Source organism: Pleuronectes platessa, chromosome 17 (assembly GCF_947347685.1).
Source record: "Pleuronectes platessa chromosome 17, fPlePla1.1, whole genome shotgun sequence".
Taxonomy (NCBI): Eukaryota; Metazoa; Chordata; class Actinopteri; order Pleuronectiformes; family Pleuronectidae; genus Pleuronectes; species Pleuronectes platessa.
In genome coordinates, this window is record NC_070642.1 from 9910713 (window position 1) to 9929634 (window position 18922).

The window sequence follows — 18922 nt, forward strand, 5'->3', positions numbered from 1 at the left end:
TTATAAAAAACACCCTTTAATATTTTTTTACAAACATTGCGTCTGCTGAAATGAGGACATAGCTTCACCTTTAAAAAAAAAGCTTAATTCTTACAAATCTTAAGTTCATCCAGGTTTTGAGATAAAGACAAATCTTCACTCCATATTTACATCAACACCATTATTGTTCTAGTGCAGGGTACATCGTTATCACTGTTTGAGGGAGGATATATAATGACAAAAAATCCTGCTGTTCTGTGACTGACGATGTATCATCTCTGACTGTGACGCAGTACGACATTTTATTTAGCTGTGATTTGACACTGCAACACGGAATTCTCACATTGTAACATCTACGTAGATAAACAACAGCTGTACTCAAAGAAGCACAGTCTAGTGTCTAATCTCATTCCTGTCCTCCGGTAAGTTTATGGAACAGTTCTTCATCCAGGGACTCGTTCTGGTCTTTGCCTCGTGTGGACAGGAAGATGTATCCGCCGATGAACTCGTGCACCACCTTGCAGTCGCAGCTCAAACAGCAGAAGGCTATTGTCACATTCTGGTCAAACTCTATGGTCACCTGGAATTACATGAAGTAGATTAGGTATTTGTGTCTCTGAGATAATTCGATCTGTGTGCAATAACCCAGAAACCGCTGAGTGAGGTGAAACGATCGCCCACCTGTCTAATCTCCCAGTTGACATTCCACTGCTTCATGTTGGCGAACCTCCATGTGGTGACTGGGAGGCCAGAGGACATGTCAATACGAATCAGACGGTTGTACGAGATCCCCAGGATCTCATCCTTCTTACTGCCTCTGAATCTGAATCACATAGAAAAGGATACTCCCTCAAGTTATCATTCAAGTGAAGTCAAATGTATATATGTATATACACACACATGTATATACTGCACTGTACCTGACAATGTAGTAGTTGATGCCAAACTCTGGAAGTGACTGCCATGCCTGAATGAAGCGCATCTTGGCCTCCATTAGCGACAGCCGTCCTATGTTCTGATGGGCCTCCAGGATACGAGCTGTCAGCTTGAAACAAAATCACGAGGGGCAGATTTAGCAAACATTTTTCCGAACTATAACAGTGACGCAACACTGATGGCTGTTGGCAAAGTCGAGTTGTTTGGTTTGAGCCTCAAACGAACATGTTTGGTCTTGTGCTTTTTGGAGTAGCGCGGCGAAACGAAACACTCGGCGTTCATCTCCATCGCGTCGAGGTCAGGAGCCGCCTGGCCAGGAGGGGGCGCCAGGCTCTTCATTTGCAAAAAGGACTGGATGTTTCTCACTTCTGACTTGTAGGAGCTGTAGGCCATGGTCTTGCCCTTGGAGGCGAGGATGCACGCGGCTTTCCACTTGGCGTACTGTGTTTCCTGAAGAGCGAGACACAGTACAACAGTGACAAAATGATCTGCTAATTCCAGTTCCCAAAGAATGCAATCTCATAAAATGTGGAGCAAACGGATGTGGAGCTGGACCTTACATTGTCACATCGGATGTAGACCTCGTTCATCCCATCAGCGACTGGGAGCAGGAGCTTGATGCCAAACTTCTTGTCTGTGACGTTGACATCAGGAACTACCTCACAACCTGTCAAATGAGGAGGAAGATATGTGAGCATATGTTGTATTGACTTAAGCTGCAGATACAGAGCAGTGGGATACAGTAGATCTGCTTATAGATAATAAAACTGCATTTACTATGGTGATTACCACAGAATCTTAGATTTTGTGCTTTGTCATTTCAATGCCAGGATATAATTCATTTAATTCTTTAACCACAATCTAATCCACACTGTGAATTCATACAACTTTATATTCATTATGAGGAAATGAGAATAACTTTGTTTTGTACCCTATGAGAAGACTTACTCACATAATCAAACGTAATGAGATTGCTTTAACTGAGGGTTATTGATCCGCAACAACAGAAAAGATATTAAAACTGGGTATCCAGATTGTTTTTTTTCTCACTAACCTCGGAGGTGAAACTGCTCTAAGGGTTCTCCACTGGCAGTCTCCTTGTTCTTGTAGTAGGAAATGGTGATGTCCTTGAACACAAACCAGTATTCTTTGTAAGGCCGCAGGGTCAGTCTTTTAGGCCTGATTTAAGACACAAAAAATAATAAATAAAAAGAATAAAAAGATGGCCATGTTCATGTGAGACAGTAAAATGTGCACAAAGGTGATTTTACCTAAATAGCCGGAGGGAATCTGCCAGTTCTGGAATGTCTGTAATGTCTTCCTGGGGGCGGGTCAAACAACAGTCAATCATCCTGTGTCTTCTCGTTACATCCCCGTGTTAAGACATGCAATCATCGGAGGCCTAGCTATCAACTTCAGCTTAAAAACAGGTGTCCGACTGTTGCAGACCAGAAAACCTGGAAATTACTGTTACTGTTCAGCGCAGCTCTAAAAAAAAAATGTTTACCAGAATTCTGTCCGTGTGTCCGCCTTCAAGCGTCACCTCCAGGTTGGACAGCGCCGCCTCCACTTCGTCTATCTCTGGTTCGTTGGAGGCGTCCAGTGGTTCACTCGACATGGTCAGTTTACAAATATGATACTGAGAAAAAAGGGGGCGTTTTACTTGTTAGAACACTTATCGAACATTTAGTTTTCAATGTATGAGCCATTATGAGTCTCTCAGACACGACTTTAAAGGTTATGCAAAGCTGCTGTGAGTCAGAGGGAGGTTGCAGCACAGCCCTGTGAGCCAATAACAGCTGAGACTGGCTGACATTTAGACACAGTGGGAGCCACAGCTGAAACTTTACAGTTATCATAAACTTTTTTACACAATAAATTGACATTGGAAACTCGTGGCTCCAGTTATGAGCAGTAAAATTCCTAAATGTGACTACTTAAAATGTTGTATTGTCTAATACAGTGACCAGCCCTGACAAAACAATGCAAGGAAATCATAATAATAATAATACATCACCTTCAAATAATTTTCACAACTATGACGAGGAGGTGTTTACCTGTAGTGAAGCGAACATGAGCATTTCCTCCTCAGTGCAGTCTATCTCCTCCAGTAGGATGGACCAGCGGGCCTGTTCATACAGCTGAGTTATCCTAACAGCGTCGTACTAAAACACACAAACACGGACACACACACACACACAAGGACACAAATTTCAAGTAAAGTCTGTCCTTGTTATTTCAGTTCCCCCCCCCCAAAAAAATTCTGATAAATTCTGGGTCACTTACTTTGGGATTGAGGTCAAAGAAAACATTGTACTTAAACCGAAGTAAAAGCTTGTCGTCATCTTGAATATCTTGCTCCATGAGGGATCGAGACGAGTCCAACCACCTGTCAATCACAACAATAATATATCATATGGGCTGAGGATAGAAAAATGTCATCCAAATTGTGAAACAGCACCACGTTTGAATCAACAGTGTTTCTACCCTGCATTGTTGACTGCTTTGTCCACTAGCGAGAGCGACTGGTACATCTTGGCCAACTCAGCGGGCGGCAAGTTTGGCTGAGAGTCAGCAAGAGGGTTTTCTCCAAAACACTGGCTGGTGGCAGACGCAGGCAGCCTGTTCTCTGAGTCGTAGGTAGCTGTCATGTACATGAAGCCTTTGGGGGGGAAATAGAGGATTGATAAATGCATGCATGCAATAAAAAATGATTCAGCATAAATGGCTAAGAATTAGCATTTAAAATCCACGAGCTGTCAGACAGCATAGGTCTTAGGTCAAAAGAACTTATGAAAACCAAAAGATAATTTTCAACTATAACTTTCAAAGACAAAGAAACTAGAATACAACTAGGCCCAACAAAACTCTGCCAAGTACATTTACACATATAGATTGTAAAACTGTTGAGGAGACATATAAACTGAATTCCCAATTGAATCCACATCATTTCAGTTAAACGTTGGTGGTAATTACAGGTTTGTAGCCCTATTTGTCACTGTATAGCAACATTAAGTTCAATGCATTATTCCCAGGGAAAATCTGTGAAAATATAAAAGCAACCTATCTCACAATAATTTCCCAGGCTCCATCCCAAAACATAACCGATTTCCTTCTTGGTCCATGGACAAAGACTTGTGGAAATATGTTTAGTAGTTTTTGCGCAATTCTGCTGACCAAGGAACCAACCAACAAATAAAGAAAACCGACAGGGCAGAGGTAATAAAACTTTGAAAGGGAGGACAATAAAAACTAAATAAAGGATGATGGAACATGAAAGTTAAAACCTGGTCTGACCTTTAAGGCAGCAGAGATTAAAGTTCTTTATTAGATAGATTTTTACAGTTGTGATGTCTGAGCTGCAGATTCAGCTTCGGACTGAGGAAGAACACGGCAGCACACTAACCAATTCTTTCAGATCTCCCTGATGAAAACTGTAGAGCTCAGTAGCAGGCAGTTTACTTTCTGTTTCTCCTGCAGCCAAAGCAACACACAATCAAATATGCTGCACCCTCAATAACCAGAATTTATATCTTATTGCAGGCAATCTCTGGCCGACTACATTTAGTCAGTTTCACTGTCAAAATCCCTTCTAGTTAAAGAAAGTTCAACCAATAAGTTCCATAGCACAGTACAGTAGGCCAGACCCTTTAACTCTTGACATTTTTTTAAACCTATAGTGAAATTAATATTATACACTAATGTGCTGAAACACATGATATTAAGACAATTTATCATTATAATTATCAAATAAATATTTCTGTCACACCCCTCCTTGAATGCCTGTTTTTCTCTAAGTTAACTTTGGTGATTTGCCACCATCTCCGCGTGGAATTGAAATAAGTTGAAGAGTAATGGTGAAAAGACTTAGAGATCGTTGAAAAACTCCAAGTATATCTTCAATATAACGAGGAAACTTAAAATATAAAATATAAAGATTACTGATTTGGTGGATTTGTTACAGCAGCAGCCCTTCTGGTTCAGGAAGCCGGGGATCATGGGTAATATTCACCATTCAGTTCAGTCAGAGCTCCTCTCAACAAAGTCATAGGCTTTGTTTTTTCTCTTCATGAAAACCACTTTATCACCCAACATAAGTAATCACCACATTTGGCTGCAGATGGAGCTGCTGCTTGGTAAAAGTTACATAGTATTGCTTTTAACTGAATCTTGACAGTGACACTAGCATTGGAGACCACTTTTGTTTTATTATATTATTGTTATTATTATATATTCTAACATTATTGACTGCTTCAGCGAATAATGCAGTGTAGCAGCCACCGATATTATATGTTTTGTCTTTAAAATGATTTATTCAGTTTTAGTTTAACCTTAACCTGCCAGCGCACTGCATTCCTCTCATGGGGCCATAACCCAGGTTAGGAACCACTCCCCTTGTTCTAAATTCATCGAATCCATCTAAACTTTAAAGTAGAGCGCCTCTGGCCAAAGGCCCCTTACACACCTGGTATTAACATGGGGTTTTTGTAATCTAATCTCAAGTGGATAGCTTTAAGTTCAGGTGTGAACGCACTTAGCTCAGATATAGAGCCGATCACGCCAGACCACATTCGGTCAAACTGTTATGGAGTGGTTCCACGACCCTCAAGGGTTCAAAGGTTTTCTGATGAGTGCATCTTTCTCTTTTCAATACAGGAGTATTAGTGTATAATTTCTTCAGAGATGCTGCCGACCTTTTGTGAGACACATTCAAGTCTTTCACACTACCTTGGCCTCCTGCTCCCCCACTGGGTAAATCGATGTCCCAGATGTCCTGCTCTGCTGAGTTCTTGTCTTTCTTCTTCTTCTTCTTGGAGGGATCATCTGGAAGCTTCAGCAGAGACAGCTCCTCTGCCCTCCTGATGCCTGGAATGGAGCAAAACGCAGAAGGTTGAGGGATGACAAGTGAGTCTTAATAATCACACAAGCAGAAAGAAGAAAGGGATAATGTTCTCCGAAAAGACGGAGAAACTCACCGAGCATTTGACAGATCTCTCCCACCGCCTTGAAGACCACACTGGAGAAGCTGACAGTCCTAATGATGGTCTTCATGTTGGGAAGCAGCAGCAGCAGGGGTTTGTGCTGGGGTGTGTAGCGCAGGAAAGCATCAGACTGGGGAGCAAAATATTTGAAATCATAAGAGTCGCCCAAGCAAATTAATACTTATCCCCCCTCCTTCCTTAATGAGCAGATTTGAAGTTTTTTTAACCTTGGCTGGGCAAATGAAAACGTCCCCATTCATGGATTCTAACATCAAGAGGTAATTCCTTAAATATCTGTGGAGCAGATTACATCTACACGGTATGTGTGGTATGAAATGATGTTTTCTCATGCAGTGTATGTAATGGACACCTACATTTGGCAGTGTGCCCCTTTTTGACGGAAAATTTAGCATTTCATTCATTTGGTGAATGTTTTCAGATGTTTTTCCGCATAATAAAATTATGTTATCACTATATCAACATGAGTTCTACGATTCTTTGAGCTAAACATCATGATGTTCCCATTTTTGACCCGACAAATGGCTGTGGGCTATGTTGACGTGGTTAGGAAAATTGAGCTTGTTACAGCGTGGTTCAAATCCTGGTTCGACCAATGTCTTTGTTTGTGAGTTTTCATGTCTGTGTGGGTTTTCTCTGGGTTGTTCAGCTTTGACAGTTCAAAGACAGTTAGTTTAATTGGAGACTCTAAAATTGTCCATAGATGAGAGTGTTTGTCTCTATGTATGTTGGCCCTTCAATACACTTGCGACATGTCCAGGGCACACCGCCCAAAGTCTGCTGGGATTGGCTCCGGTTCCCCTCCCACAACCCTCAAAGGATAAGCTGTATATCCTTTGAGGGTCGTCTATCTGTATAGATAATGGATGGATCGAGTAAGAAGCTATGATTTTATTTCAGAAGCTTCCACAGGTGGCAGACTATGTACAACCTCCGATGGCTCTCCCTGCCTCAAGAAGCTTTGATACAGATCATTTAATGTATGGCTTTAAATTGATATGAGGATATACAACTGTGCCATTGGCATTCAAATGGATTTTGTAGAGATACATTTATAGGGGATATTTGAATTGCTTTTTGGAGAGTAAAATACTAAAAATAGACATTACCTGAATTCCATACTTGTCCATGGTCCAGTGGGTCTTAAGCAACCAGCATTTCCTCTGCTCCCACCACAAGGCATGGTCTGACCAGTCCTGAGGAGCCTCTGCAGACACAGTAAATCATACTATTATATTACTGGCATTATTGGTACCATACTTCTGTCATATATCAAGTTGAATGGGTCGTTGTAATCTAAAGGCATTGTTCACATTTATTGGTCAATTTTAAATGGACTTTGAGACTTTGATATCTCACTACTACATCTAGAAAAACAATCACTTCCTGTTCCCACTGTTGTGTAGGTGAATGACTTTGATAAAAGTATGGCATTATGAGTCTGCCTGACATCATGTTATGGCGCTGGGCTGAAATCCGTCTGTCGATGACAAGCTACTTAGTCATCTGTTATGTCTCATGCTCTTTATACCACCTTGCTACGGTTAGCCGCTCCACGGTTACAGAGCACTGTGACAAGATATCAGATCCTGGCTGAACTTTAGCCCCTGAGGCTAGACAATCCAGTGCACTGTGACTAAACAAGGCCACTGCAGTGTCGAGATATGCAGGGCAAATAAGGGTGTGGCATGACTAACAGAGCTGTTGTTGCAGCAGTCGGGGGACCAAAGCCACAATTGTAAGATTAAGAAAAGCTTGATTTCTTATGTCTCTGACCTCTGTAGTTACACATGCATACACATTTGGTGTCTTTCTCTTTCTATTTAAATGAGATTCCACCCAATGTAAACACTAAGACCCAGAAGGCAGAATGCATTAAGATTTTTTTTAACCTTTCAAAGACACTCACTGATTTTCTCCACTAACTTCAGCATGAGGCCTCCGATGTGCAAGTCCCCCTTCACCCTCAGCTTAAATTTCATGGACTCGTCTCCGTCTTTTTGATCCACCTGCACGGACAGCTCCCATGAGGTCTCTACTAACTCTGCGGTGATCATCGCCCTGTTCTGAAAAGACAAGAGGGGAGGCCGTGCATGGGGGTTTAGATATCGCATCACAAGGAGTGTCAGGAGGATCCCTTTTAGAAACCCAGCGGAGACGTCATTTGGCCGCCTTTCCTTTAAGATTAGGAAACATCTGTAAACATGAGTAAGCAGATTAAGTGTTTCTCAACATCCTGTGGGAACTTCCAACTTAACTTGGCTTGCACTTAACAAACAAGCCTCTCAGTTTTTCTGCTCTAAGTGGAACTGATTTTCAACCTGCAGTGTCTCTGCAAGTCCACACTGCAGCTCCCGAAGTACTTGTCTCAACCCATACATTAATGAATAAGATATCAGTGAACACACAGCCTGGCAGATGTACTGGCTGGTGCCAGCAGGAAAAGGAGATGAGACTGCGGAGGACACAGAACAGACGACGCAGCTCTGCACTTAAAAGACACATATATCGTGGATGTTTGTCGGAGTTTAATAATGCGAAAGAGAGAAACGGATGAAATCAGGCAGGTTAGGAAGCGGAGCCGTGTGGAGGAGGAGCAGGGAGGGTAGAGCCGTGGAATGTGTGACGAGCAGGGACACGAATCTGGTGCAGGAGAGACCATGCAAAACAACAATCTCCACACGCTGCACCGTTCTCTCTCCATTTCACACCTGAACACTGTAAATCGGGTGAACAAAGAGATGCAAAGTCATAAGCACACAACCGTTAGACTGGGGCTATTAACATACCTGTATTATTTATTGGGTAGCCTGTTGCATGTGTACACTGTATAAAACTATGTTGCTGGAGGGCTAGGTTTTGAGAGCACACTCTACTTCTCTTTGTGCTGCTCCCTCCCTTTGCAGCTGTTGGGAGCAGGGTACGAGCTTGCACGCCTGCTGAGGGACTACTTGCTGAGGTGTGTTGGAGGTGGGATGACCTCACTCTTAAAATATTAAACTTGATCGATTAAAGGTGATGGAAGGTGCACTGGGGGCACTTGGGGCTCACGAGAAAGTAAACTGAAAAGAAAATCAAATGCAAAATGCTTGAAAGAGGCGTGAAGCCTGTTAAGATTTTTTTATTCTAAATATATTATGTCTTATCTCTGATTTATACAAACAAGCATTTGAATATCTCATTTCAGGATTTCAGTGCTGTAAAAAGTTAACAATGCTTCTTTGCAACACACACAACACAAAACAGTGTTTTAAAGCATTGTGCATTATTCTGTACTGTTAAAATTATTCACACTGATGCAAATGGTCTGAAATAGAGAAACTGAACCCTGTGACAACAACTCTCAAGTATCAGGTTTTGCTGTTCAGCTACCAAAGACAAATACTATGTATAATAACACCATATAAATTGAAAATTGACCTGCGAGTCTATTAGAGACACATCACACGTTCCCAAGTATGGATCATACAATTGTTTTCCACCAGGCACATGAGGCTCCAGCTTTATTCAAACCCACATGGATACAAGCTCAGAAACTCGCCTAAATAAAAGTGTGAAACAGTTCTTACCTGGATTTAAAGTTTTCTGCCGGTCAGCTGTTTTTCCTGGAAGTGTGTTGTGGAGTGAGGTGACCCAGGACTGAGACTTCCTCCTAGAGGGACACACCAGGTAAAGCCGGAGGACAGCGTCTGTCTGTGGAGGAAGAGGAGGAGGAGGTGGAAACAGGAAGTGGTGGAGGTGAGTGTGTTCGGTGGTCACACATCATTGCACAAGTTTCATTCAGGTTCACCAAACGCGTTCAGGCTACGTAGTCATTGCGAGCTAAATTGTTCAAGAATAAAAACGGCTAGCTAGCTATATGACGTCACACAGACGTTGTCCGTAGCTGGTCGCCTCACCAGAGAACTATGGCCACAGTAAACACCTGAATTAGCTAGGATAACAGTTAGCTCACTCTTCATAAGTCCATATTATTCTAATTGTCCTTTATATATTAATGTAGTAATATAGCAATACAATGCGCGAATGCACTGTACTTTAGAGAACATTTATATAGTTTGAAAATACGTGTTTTTCCTGTGTACTTAGTGTAACAAACTTTTGGTTTGGAGTTAGCAAAAATGCTAATTTCCATCTGTTGTCCCTTGGCAGGTCATAGATAAATAATAACACATTATATAGTGGTGTATATAATGTACAGCAAATCAAATCAAATATACTTTATTGTTCCACAGGCAATGTTTTTCCTTGGGCCAAAGTACTATTGTACAGCAGCTATAGAATAGTACATTACACAACAAACAACAACAACAAAACACAGTACACAAGGACATATCACGCTAGACCCAGAATAATAATGCAGAATAAAAGTGAGTTCAATATTGAGGCTGCCCTAAAACACATTCAAATGATTAAAAACTGAAAGGATAAAGCAAGATGAAAAACAGAAGCTGGCTTTAAAACTTAGAAACCAGAGTGTGAAATGTGCTAGACCAGTGGTTCCCAAACATTTTACAGTCCCGTACCCCTTCAGACATTCAATCTCCAGCTACGTACCCCTTTTTAAAAGGGGGGCGTGGCCGGAGCGGAGTTCAGCCAGAAATAATCACCACGGCACAGGTTAATGAGACGGGAGTGCTTGAGAGGATGCCAAAATAATGTCATCGACGAAATTCTTAATGATCAATTAATCGATTGTCGATTAATTATGCCCATCCCTAGTTTTGACTAACGGTCACTAACCTACCTGTAACTATTTTGGGCAGTGTAATTATTTCGCCGAATATGGGTATACATGAGTATTTTTGGCAATGCTACTTGGCTATTCAGACTATTTAATATTGCATGATTATTTATTGCTCAGTTTGAAAAAGTAATGGGCTTTTTCAATTTGAAAACGCAAATAAAATGTTCTCCCAGCGTACCCCCTAAACCACTTTGCGTACCCCTTGGGGTACATGTACCCCAGTTTGGGAACCGATGTGCTAGACCATTGCAAGGGTTATTAAGATACATGAACGAATCAACACGTCTCCTTGTTGAGAAGTGTGATGGACGTTGGGATGAATGAGAGCTTGAGGCGGTTGGCTTAACACTTATAGGCTCTGTATCGTCTGCCTGATGGAAACCGGTCAAATTCCGGGAACAGAATGTGTGACGGGTCTGACCACAGAACCTTCGTAGATGGTCTGGAGGGAAGGATAGTCCTTTATTCCCATCACCTTCATAGTCGTTTTTTCAATGCTCTCAATTTAAGATTTTTGCTGGATATATATTGCTTCCATATCTAATCAAGCTTCAAGCACAGCAGAATAAAACACGGCCAAGACGTCGGTGCTCATACGGAACAGTCTAAGTCTGCGTAGGAAGTACTCTGCACTTTTACATTTTTTGAATTTTGATTCTATCGCTTTTTCTATATTTTCATTCTCTTGTCTACCTCATTTTGACCTGCCTGTTGCTCTAACAAATGAATTTCCCCGGTCTGTGGATCAATACAGTTGAATCTTATCTTAAATACGTCGATGTGTGTCTTGGTTATGCTAATGTTCGTTTAGACGTGTTTTCGTGACGTGTACAGTTTTTAATGCTTCAGCTTGTTGTCATTCTTTCTCTATGATGAAAATGAGAAAAATCATATCAGGGGTGTTTCTTCAGTTCAAGTGGATTCAGGAGACAGACCCACCGCATGATGAATATTTACCTCAGATGAATCAGCCCACACCTTCCTTAATTCCCACATCCCACCCAATGAGTAATTCAAGATGAGTCACCAGTATGTGGCTTTTGCCCATTATGAGCTTATGAAACTACAATACACATCAGTAAAACGGATGGCTGACATTTCTCCTATTTGGACAAATGGTGTTATATTGATAATCAGCCTAACACACTGAGTTACAGCCAATTATGTAAATACGTGTTTCTTCAGCAGTTGGTGCATGATGTGGACTTTCAGTGACTTGGTCATGAGGTGAGCCCATGTGTGAAGCCTGCCACCCCCTGGCTTCTATTGGTAAGATCATATAGTATATTTTTGCCCTGCTTGTACCTAAAGAAAAGGTATACTTGAATACATGTTTCAATTGGGGAAAAAAATTTATTATGTCTGTAGGGGTCGATTGGGCAGCTCCAGAAACGCTGGAACATGTTATGTTAGTTTATATCATATAAGTGTTTGTAGTTTTGACAAGTGACAATCTCTAACTCGCAAAAGAAAGAAATTAACATCACGGTGAAAGTAATTACATAAATAACTTGCCTTGTGCATGATTATTTCTCTAATGCACGTGTCAACCAGGTGTAAATAAAGAAATGCTCAATTTAATATTGAAATTACTAAAAGCAAACAAAGAATATTTCTAGTGCGATAAATCCACATGATGTCAAAAAATCTGTTCTTTTTTGACAATTTTAGGTGATTTATAATTTTCATGGTATTTTGAAGGGCAAAAAGCACTGAGTAGTTAGTCTTGCTGTAACTAGAATAGTTTAATCTAGCCTCACAGTAATATTCACACAGTTTTAAAAAGTATTGCAGGGATCATTCTGCAATAAGCAATTTGAAATTAATAAAGGTAAAGGAATAATCATAATTGGTTATGAGAAGAAGTGTTATGGTGGTTAGTAGAATGAGACGTTCTGTCATCCAGTACAACCTTTTCAAAACATCCGAACAGAGCTCAGATGCTGCCACATAGTGGCGCCATCAGACCATGTCAGAGTTGTAGGAGCAGCGGAGTGAAGAGAGTTTAAGAACCAGTTTGGAGAGACACATTCCAATCCGTACTAACAATTCGATTATTTATCATTCCCTTCATCTCATTATATCATATTTTGCTACTGGAGGAAAGCAATGAATTCGAGGATCCTCCCAGTTTCTTTTGGTTATTTGTATTTGTATATTAAAATGTACACCTCATATCATGGTATGAGATAGCAATTTCGCTGAGCATATTCATACAAATAGAATATTTTTGAGTAACTCTGTTCATGTACTAACAGTAGCTGAGTGGCTGTCATTCTTATTTACTAAGTGATGAACTTGACTTTTTATTTGTTCTATCCAGGGAGAAAATCGGTCACAGTCGGCTGCAGGAGGACCGCCCTAGAACTGGTGAGTATTCACAGACATTTCAGCGTGATGGGTCTTTGCCAACACAAGGACTTCAACCTAGACTCTCCAGTTAAAGATCAGTTTCTTCAAACATTTAACCAATTTTTTTACCACACCTCCCCGATCAAGTGCGGCATACACTGCTGTGAGTCTGTCTAAACTCCCTGTTCCAGCTGAGAGTTTAGTGCTGGCAAACAAGGTTGTCCTGAGTCCTTGTGTAGGAGAGGCAATGTAAGTTCCATGACAAAAACAAACAAATAAACCCTGAGCCTCATAAACTGTGTCACTGGTGGACAGACACATGGAAAATCACATCATCTGGAGCTGTCAGGCCTGGATGGAGTACAGACAAAGTAAAACCACGTCCATGTCATCATGACACCTGTGGTTCTAATGGCAACATAGTACAGACCGTCCAAGCTAAAGCACAGGACAAATATCAGCTCGACTGCAGTGCCAGGGAGAATGATAAAATGCAGCTTTTAGAGTGATGAGGAGAGAGAGAAGGAAAATTTTTGGACTGTGGTTTTAGACACAATAAATTACATCTACTGCCTGAAGCTGGTCTGAACCTACTTGGAAGCGGGTGGGAAACAACATCTGTAGAAGCCTTTGCCGGCTTTCTGTATTTATGGAAAGAGAAACCTCCTGGTGACCTGGGAACACGCTTACCCAATTAGCAGCCTCGCCGACGGATCAAATGGAAGTGAAAACATTCACTGCCGTGACGGAGACGCATCACAATGCCCCATTCATGCTGCTGAGCCCCATGCTTTTGGGGTGAGATGGAGCGAGGGGGGGGGTGTTCGTCTTAGGATGTGTGTGAGGAGGTAGGATAGATGAGAGGGGAGTAATGAATGCAACAAGAACCCTAACTTACCTCACCGCCATCTTTGACGTGTCAATGAAGACCTCATACACGGTTCAGAGGTAAACACTGTTCAAAGGTGTTGTTTTCATAAGGTTACCAACCGCCGCTCACCTTGGTGTTCCGCATCCCCTTCACCTCAGCCCCTATATCCCAACACAACCACGGCTGTTATCCTGTGGGACCGGGGCTGAGGGGGTCAGGAGGCATGAGAAACGGCATTGGCAGAGAGTCTCTTGACAGCACAGGGCTCTGGGGAATAAACGCTACACTGCCCCTTGGCCTACGGAGTGGTACAGCGCAGATTCTTTTTCGGTCTCTTCGTAGCTGTTAAAATCATGTCTTCGTTCCGTTTCTTAGTTACTTTTTCAACGTGATTCATTTATAAGCCACTGACCTCCGTAACTGTCATGAAAAGTCAAGAAAGGAGAGCCTGCACCTGGCAGGTTATTTGTTTTACAAATGTCAGTACAATATAAAATTCTGTCATGATGAGAATCAAGCAGACCCAGGTGTGATGGTCAAGACAGGCTCTATGTCTCAGAGCTGTGTGGTTGACTAAATATAGAGTCTTTGTTGATAATAGTATCCTTATTTACCCTCCTCAGATAGACTGTGTAACCGTTGCACTGCAGTGGAAGCTCAGTACAAAGGCTCTTTTATTTCTAAAATTAATTGTTTATTTATATGGGTGGAGCCATAGGAGCTTCAGTGGCATCTTACGTCGTTGCTTGTTGATGTTTCCATTGAAAGCTTTAAAAAAAATTACCAAGCCGCAGCCAATGCTATAAAAAAAATCAAAATATATATAAAAAGAAAAGGTTTTTAATAAGTGCAAAATAAGTAAAACTTAGAAAAAAGTCCATGCATTTTCAATTACATTTGAGCTTTCTGTACAACACTGCCAGGACAGATATCCCTTTTTTTTCTGTTCACCTCTCCTTGCGTGGAAACATCTGATAGAAATAAAACTTTTCATGGTGTCAGGTCAGATAGCCATAAATACAGGTTGTCAGCACAGTGTGACCCTCACATGGAGAGGAGAGGCGGCTCTGAGCTGTGGTTTGGAACAGGATATCACATGTTTGAATATTGCACTTCTTTCTGAAAAGTGGCTACTGTAAAACAACTTCCATCACAGAGTATCGCTTTACCTGTCACCGGCAGTATTTCATCCCTTCGCTGCCCAGATGCATAAAAGATATAGAGGAACACAGCACATATGGATAGTTTGAAATCGTTCACCTCAGGAATACTCTGCTTGTCCAAAATTGAAAGGAACAAAGAAAGCAAGAAAGACAGATAAGTGGGCTTTCTTCAGATATTAAGCCTGAGGAGTTCACTGTTCTTTTTGTTGGCAGAATTCATGATGAAGTGCCCCCGCTCACGTCCAACTCTCTCTATCCTTCTTTGTCAGTTTCAGCAGGTGCGCTTGAAAGATTTTGAGCAGCTGACATTTTTGTTCCTGTGTGACTATCAAATGTGTTGAATAAAGCCACATGCACAGCTTTGAGTTTTATTCGATTTGTCAGCGCACACAGAGTGGGAACACTGCCCATATTCTCCAAAAGATAAAATAACACCTTTTATTGCATGCAGAGGATGTTGGGCGATTTGGCCACATGTGCACGGAGGCGTTCAGATTCCAACCCGCCACGTCCTGTGCCGCAGAGCGACATGGAAGCAACGACCCTTGACACTGGCTTTGAAGTTGCAGTGACTGATTTCACAGGTACAGTGTAAGAGGAAGCAGGGCGTTGTGTTCCTTTCCTCCCACCATCAATTTGCCAACTGTTTGTGAATGGGTGCCATTTTGAAACATGCAAATGTGTGTAGCCTCTGCCTGTATCAGCTGATGCAGGTCAGTGTTGTTTTTGGCCGGGCCTTAAAGGCCTTAGGGGAGAAAGACGTACTGAGAGTTAGAAAAGGTTGCATAAACTCTAGCGGGATTACTTTACCAACACTTTCCATGGCTGAGATCCTGTGAATGGATCCATTGTGGGGTGGGTCTCTGCTCGCGGAAAGCAAACCCTGTCAGGATCCAGTTCATTAGCACCTAGTTTACTGTTTGAAGTTCGTATTTATCCGGTATCTAAAGGGGAACCCCATTCAGACACATGTAAATGTGAGTGTACCTGTGTATTCATGCATGGGCATGTAACGTGTACGTGTTCAAACGTAAAGTGCTCACTGCATCTGCAGGGGGTTTCCTGAGCAAATTGCTGAAGAGCAAATAAAACTTCCCATGGTGCAATAAAATGTATGGAGATCAAACATGTACAGAGACACTGGTGCTGTTCTGAAGATGGGAAACACCGTAATGAAAAAAGAAAAAAGTACATACACGACACACATACAAAACATGCAATAGTGCAACATACAATACAAAAGTGTGTGTATGAGTATGTATATGCATGTATGCATATATCTATATATAAATCTATATATAGATAGATAAATATATCTATCTATATATACAGTATATATATAGATACAGATACAGACACAGATACATACATACATATATACATATATGATAGACATTAATAAAATTATACATTTTTTTTCGAGGATAGGAAGTTTGAAATGTTACATGAGTGACAATGAGGTCATATTACATAACTTTAGCACTTAAATATGAAATAGAATTGATACTAGTAAACAGTGCTTGAAACACTTGTGGAATAACACTGAGGCAGCAGAGTCTGTCCTCCTCGGAGTTATTCCACTGTATTTTAAACTATCATGTGAGTGTGCCTGTGTGTTATATCTTCTCTTTTCCTTTTGTGATCTGTTTGTTCTTTGGAAGGCATCCTTGTGCCTCTGGTCAGACAAAAGTGCCGCGTTGAGCAAAACCTCCACTCCACTTTTATGGTCTGTGTGGGCCGTCCTATTTGTACATGCTTAGAGCAAATTAGACCAGCAGCTGCGCACGGCCGTCCCATTCCATGTTGGCTTTTCATGATAAAAATATGCTTCGGTAAACCTCGCAGCTTGGATCCAGAAATACGCGGTTCGTTTCTTCTGCACTGACACCTCTCCATATTTACAATCAGTGCTTGCCTTCACTAACGAGAGAGAGAGAGAGAGAGAGAGAGAGAGAGAGAGAGAGAGAGAGAGAGAGAGGAGAGAGAGAGAGAGAGAGAGAGAGAGAGAGAGAGAGAGAGAGAGAGAGAGAGAGAGAGAGAGAGAGAGAGAGAGTAGAGAGAGAGAGAGAGAGAGAGAGAGAGAGAGAGAGAGAGAGAGAGAGAGAGAGAATTGAGGGGTGGGAGTAAATGAGAAGGGTGGAAATTGGGAGGGGGGGTTAGAGGGACCACCTATGCAGATGTTTTCCACATGTTAGAGGAAAAACAAACTGTAGTAGGATGAGAATGAGGAGCGGGAAAGGGAAAAGGCTGCACCTGTTGTGGGGTGACGATCTGGCCACGGTTGACATCAGTACTAGTAGCATGTCATGGTGCATGAGTCATTAACCGACTACAAGCCAAAAATACTTCTTTGAATGAATTTGTCCCCACTTCACTTTGTTGTAAATCTCAACATTTTAAGACTAGATGTGTATAGTATTTTTAACGTTAAGTGAAAAAAGCATTCAAACAGGATATTTTTTTTAAGCTACCAAATTACTTAATGAGAATGAGTAAATGTATTTACAGGAACAAAAAGTACTTCAAGAAATATGTAAAACCTAAATACAGAGACACAGGTTCCTGCTTGGTTTTAAAAAGGCTTAAATTTAAAGTATTACATACTAGGTCTTAAAGTCGATGAGGTAGGTCTTACAATACAATACATTATTGTTCATTTAACCCTACTTTCTTTGCGTTTTTAGGAAAATTGTTTTTGGGGCACGCATAGCTTGTAACTACTATGTGTTGCAGTTATTTCTATACAGATATTAGCACGCTATAATAAAACTACAAGCAAGACCAAGGTGAAACTGATAACTGATGGCCTACAAACACCCTGGTCTTATTTTATAACAGTATACTCCACTTGGTGGTAGTAAAGATATGGATTCCTACTGTCCCTGCCTGTAGTTAGCAATATAACATAGAGTGTTGAGGGTTATCCTATACATGGCCACTCTGCCTTATCTTCAATTATAGGGAATTGTAAGTAATTCTGTGTCTCCTGGGATTCTGTCTTACCCTCACATAGGCTTTAAATTTCTTTCTTAAAAAGTCTTACATTAAACTTTGCCGAAACCCTTTACGAACGTTTACTTTTTTTATTGTATTCATTAAATTATGAAGTAGAAAAAGTAACAGCTGAACTAGCTTAGAGGCTTTTCAATAAATCTTTCTTCCCGACATCTTAAACTAAAATGAAACCTCTCATGAGATCATGTGTTTGTACCTGGACCAGACATATTCTAAAATGAGGTGTATTTAACTTTTTAATATTTAAATTAATATTACACACCTGCCTGATTTCCACTGATCAGTCAAGTCTCCCTTTATGTCTCAGGACAGTTGGGAAAGGTGGTAGGTAAATATAATTTATGAAACTGTGACAGGAATAAGGGAATAGTCCCCTTTCAGAATTGAGTTCTTAGGCTAATCATCCATGATTACAGCCTTGGAAGCCAAAACACACTTCATGTGAAAGAGGTTGTTTTCGGCATGCTGCAGCAGCACAGCTGGCTGACTGAGTTACCTTTTCTCCTGAGAGTTCTAACTCTCCTTCTGCCTCTGTTGGACTGGACTGCAGCAGGTCTCGTAGCCCCCAGGGACTGTCCTGGGAGACCTGGACTGCTTTGGCAGAAGGCGGCTTAGCTGAGTCCTTTCGCCTCGGTGAGCTATGGACAAAAACATCTCTTGTCGTCGCAAGCTGTTTGTGGTGCTGCTTTCCCAGCCCTGTTGAAAGAAAAGGACAGCCAATGACCAATGCCAAACAAACCTGCTCCAGCTCACCTGTGCAGTGAATGTGGAACCAAGTGACCCAAATCTGGATGGAAACCATTGCAAATATTTCCCAGCAACGTCTGTGGAAGAAGCATTTAGCAGGGCCTCTCAGCAG

The 18922-nt window shown here is 41.4% G+C and overlaps 1 protein-coding gene and 1 long non-coding RNA gene across 2 annotated transcripts in view; one reads left to right on the forward strand and one right to left on the reverse strand.

Annotated features, from left to right (window-relative positions):
* On the reverse strand, nucleotides 1-9644 carry fermt1 (FERM domain containing kindlin 1). Its single transcript, XM_053445402.1, has 16 exons — nucleotides 9485-9644; nucleotides 7825-7981; nucleotides 7025-7122; nucleotides 5892-6027; nucleotides 5644-5781; nucleotides 3403-3577; nucleotides 3202-3304; nucleotides 2973-3080; nucleotides 2423-2554; nucleotides 2187-2236; nucleotides 1970-2094; nucleotides 1476-1582; nucleotides 1141-1365; nucleotides 900-1024; nucleotides 661-802; nucleotides 1-559 (listed from the first exon to the last, which is right to left on the reverse strand). Exons 2-16 carry the CDS (start codon nucleotides 7970-7972, stop codon nucleotides 386-388), a joined length of 1986 nt encoding a protein of 661 aa, XP_053301377.1. The 5' UTR covers nucleotides 7973-7981; nucleotides 9485-9644; the 3' UTR covers nucleotides 1-385.
* LOC128460287 (uncharacterized) overlaps nucleotides 9617-18922 on the forward strand; it is a 22275-nt gene continuing 12969 nt past the window's right edge. The window contains exons 1-3 of the long non-coding RNA XR_008342196.1: nucleotides 9617-9653; nucleotides 11851-11931; nucleotides 12986-13032. This is a non-coding gene — a long non-coding RNA (uncharacterized LOC128460287). The remainder of the gene's footprint in view (nucleotides 9654-11850; nucleotides 11932-12985; nucleotides 13033-18922) is intronic.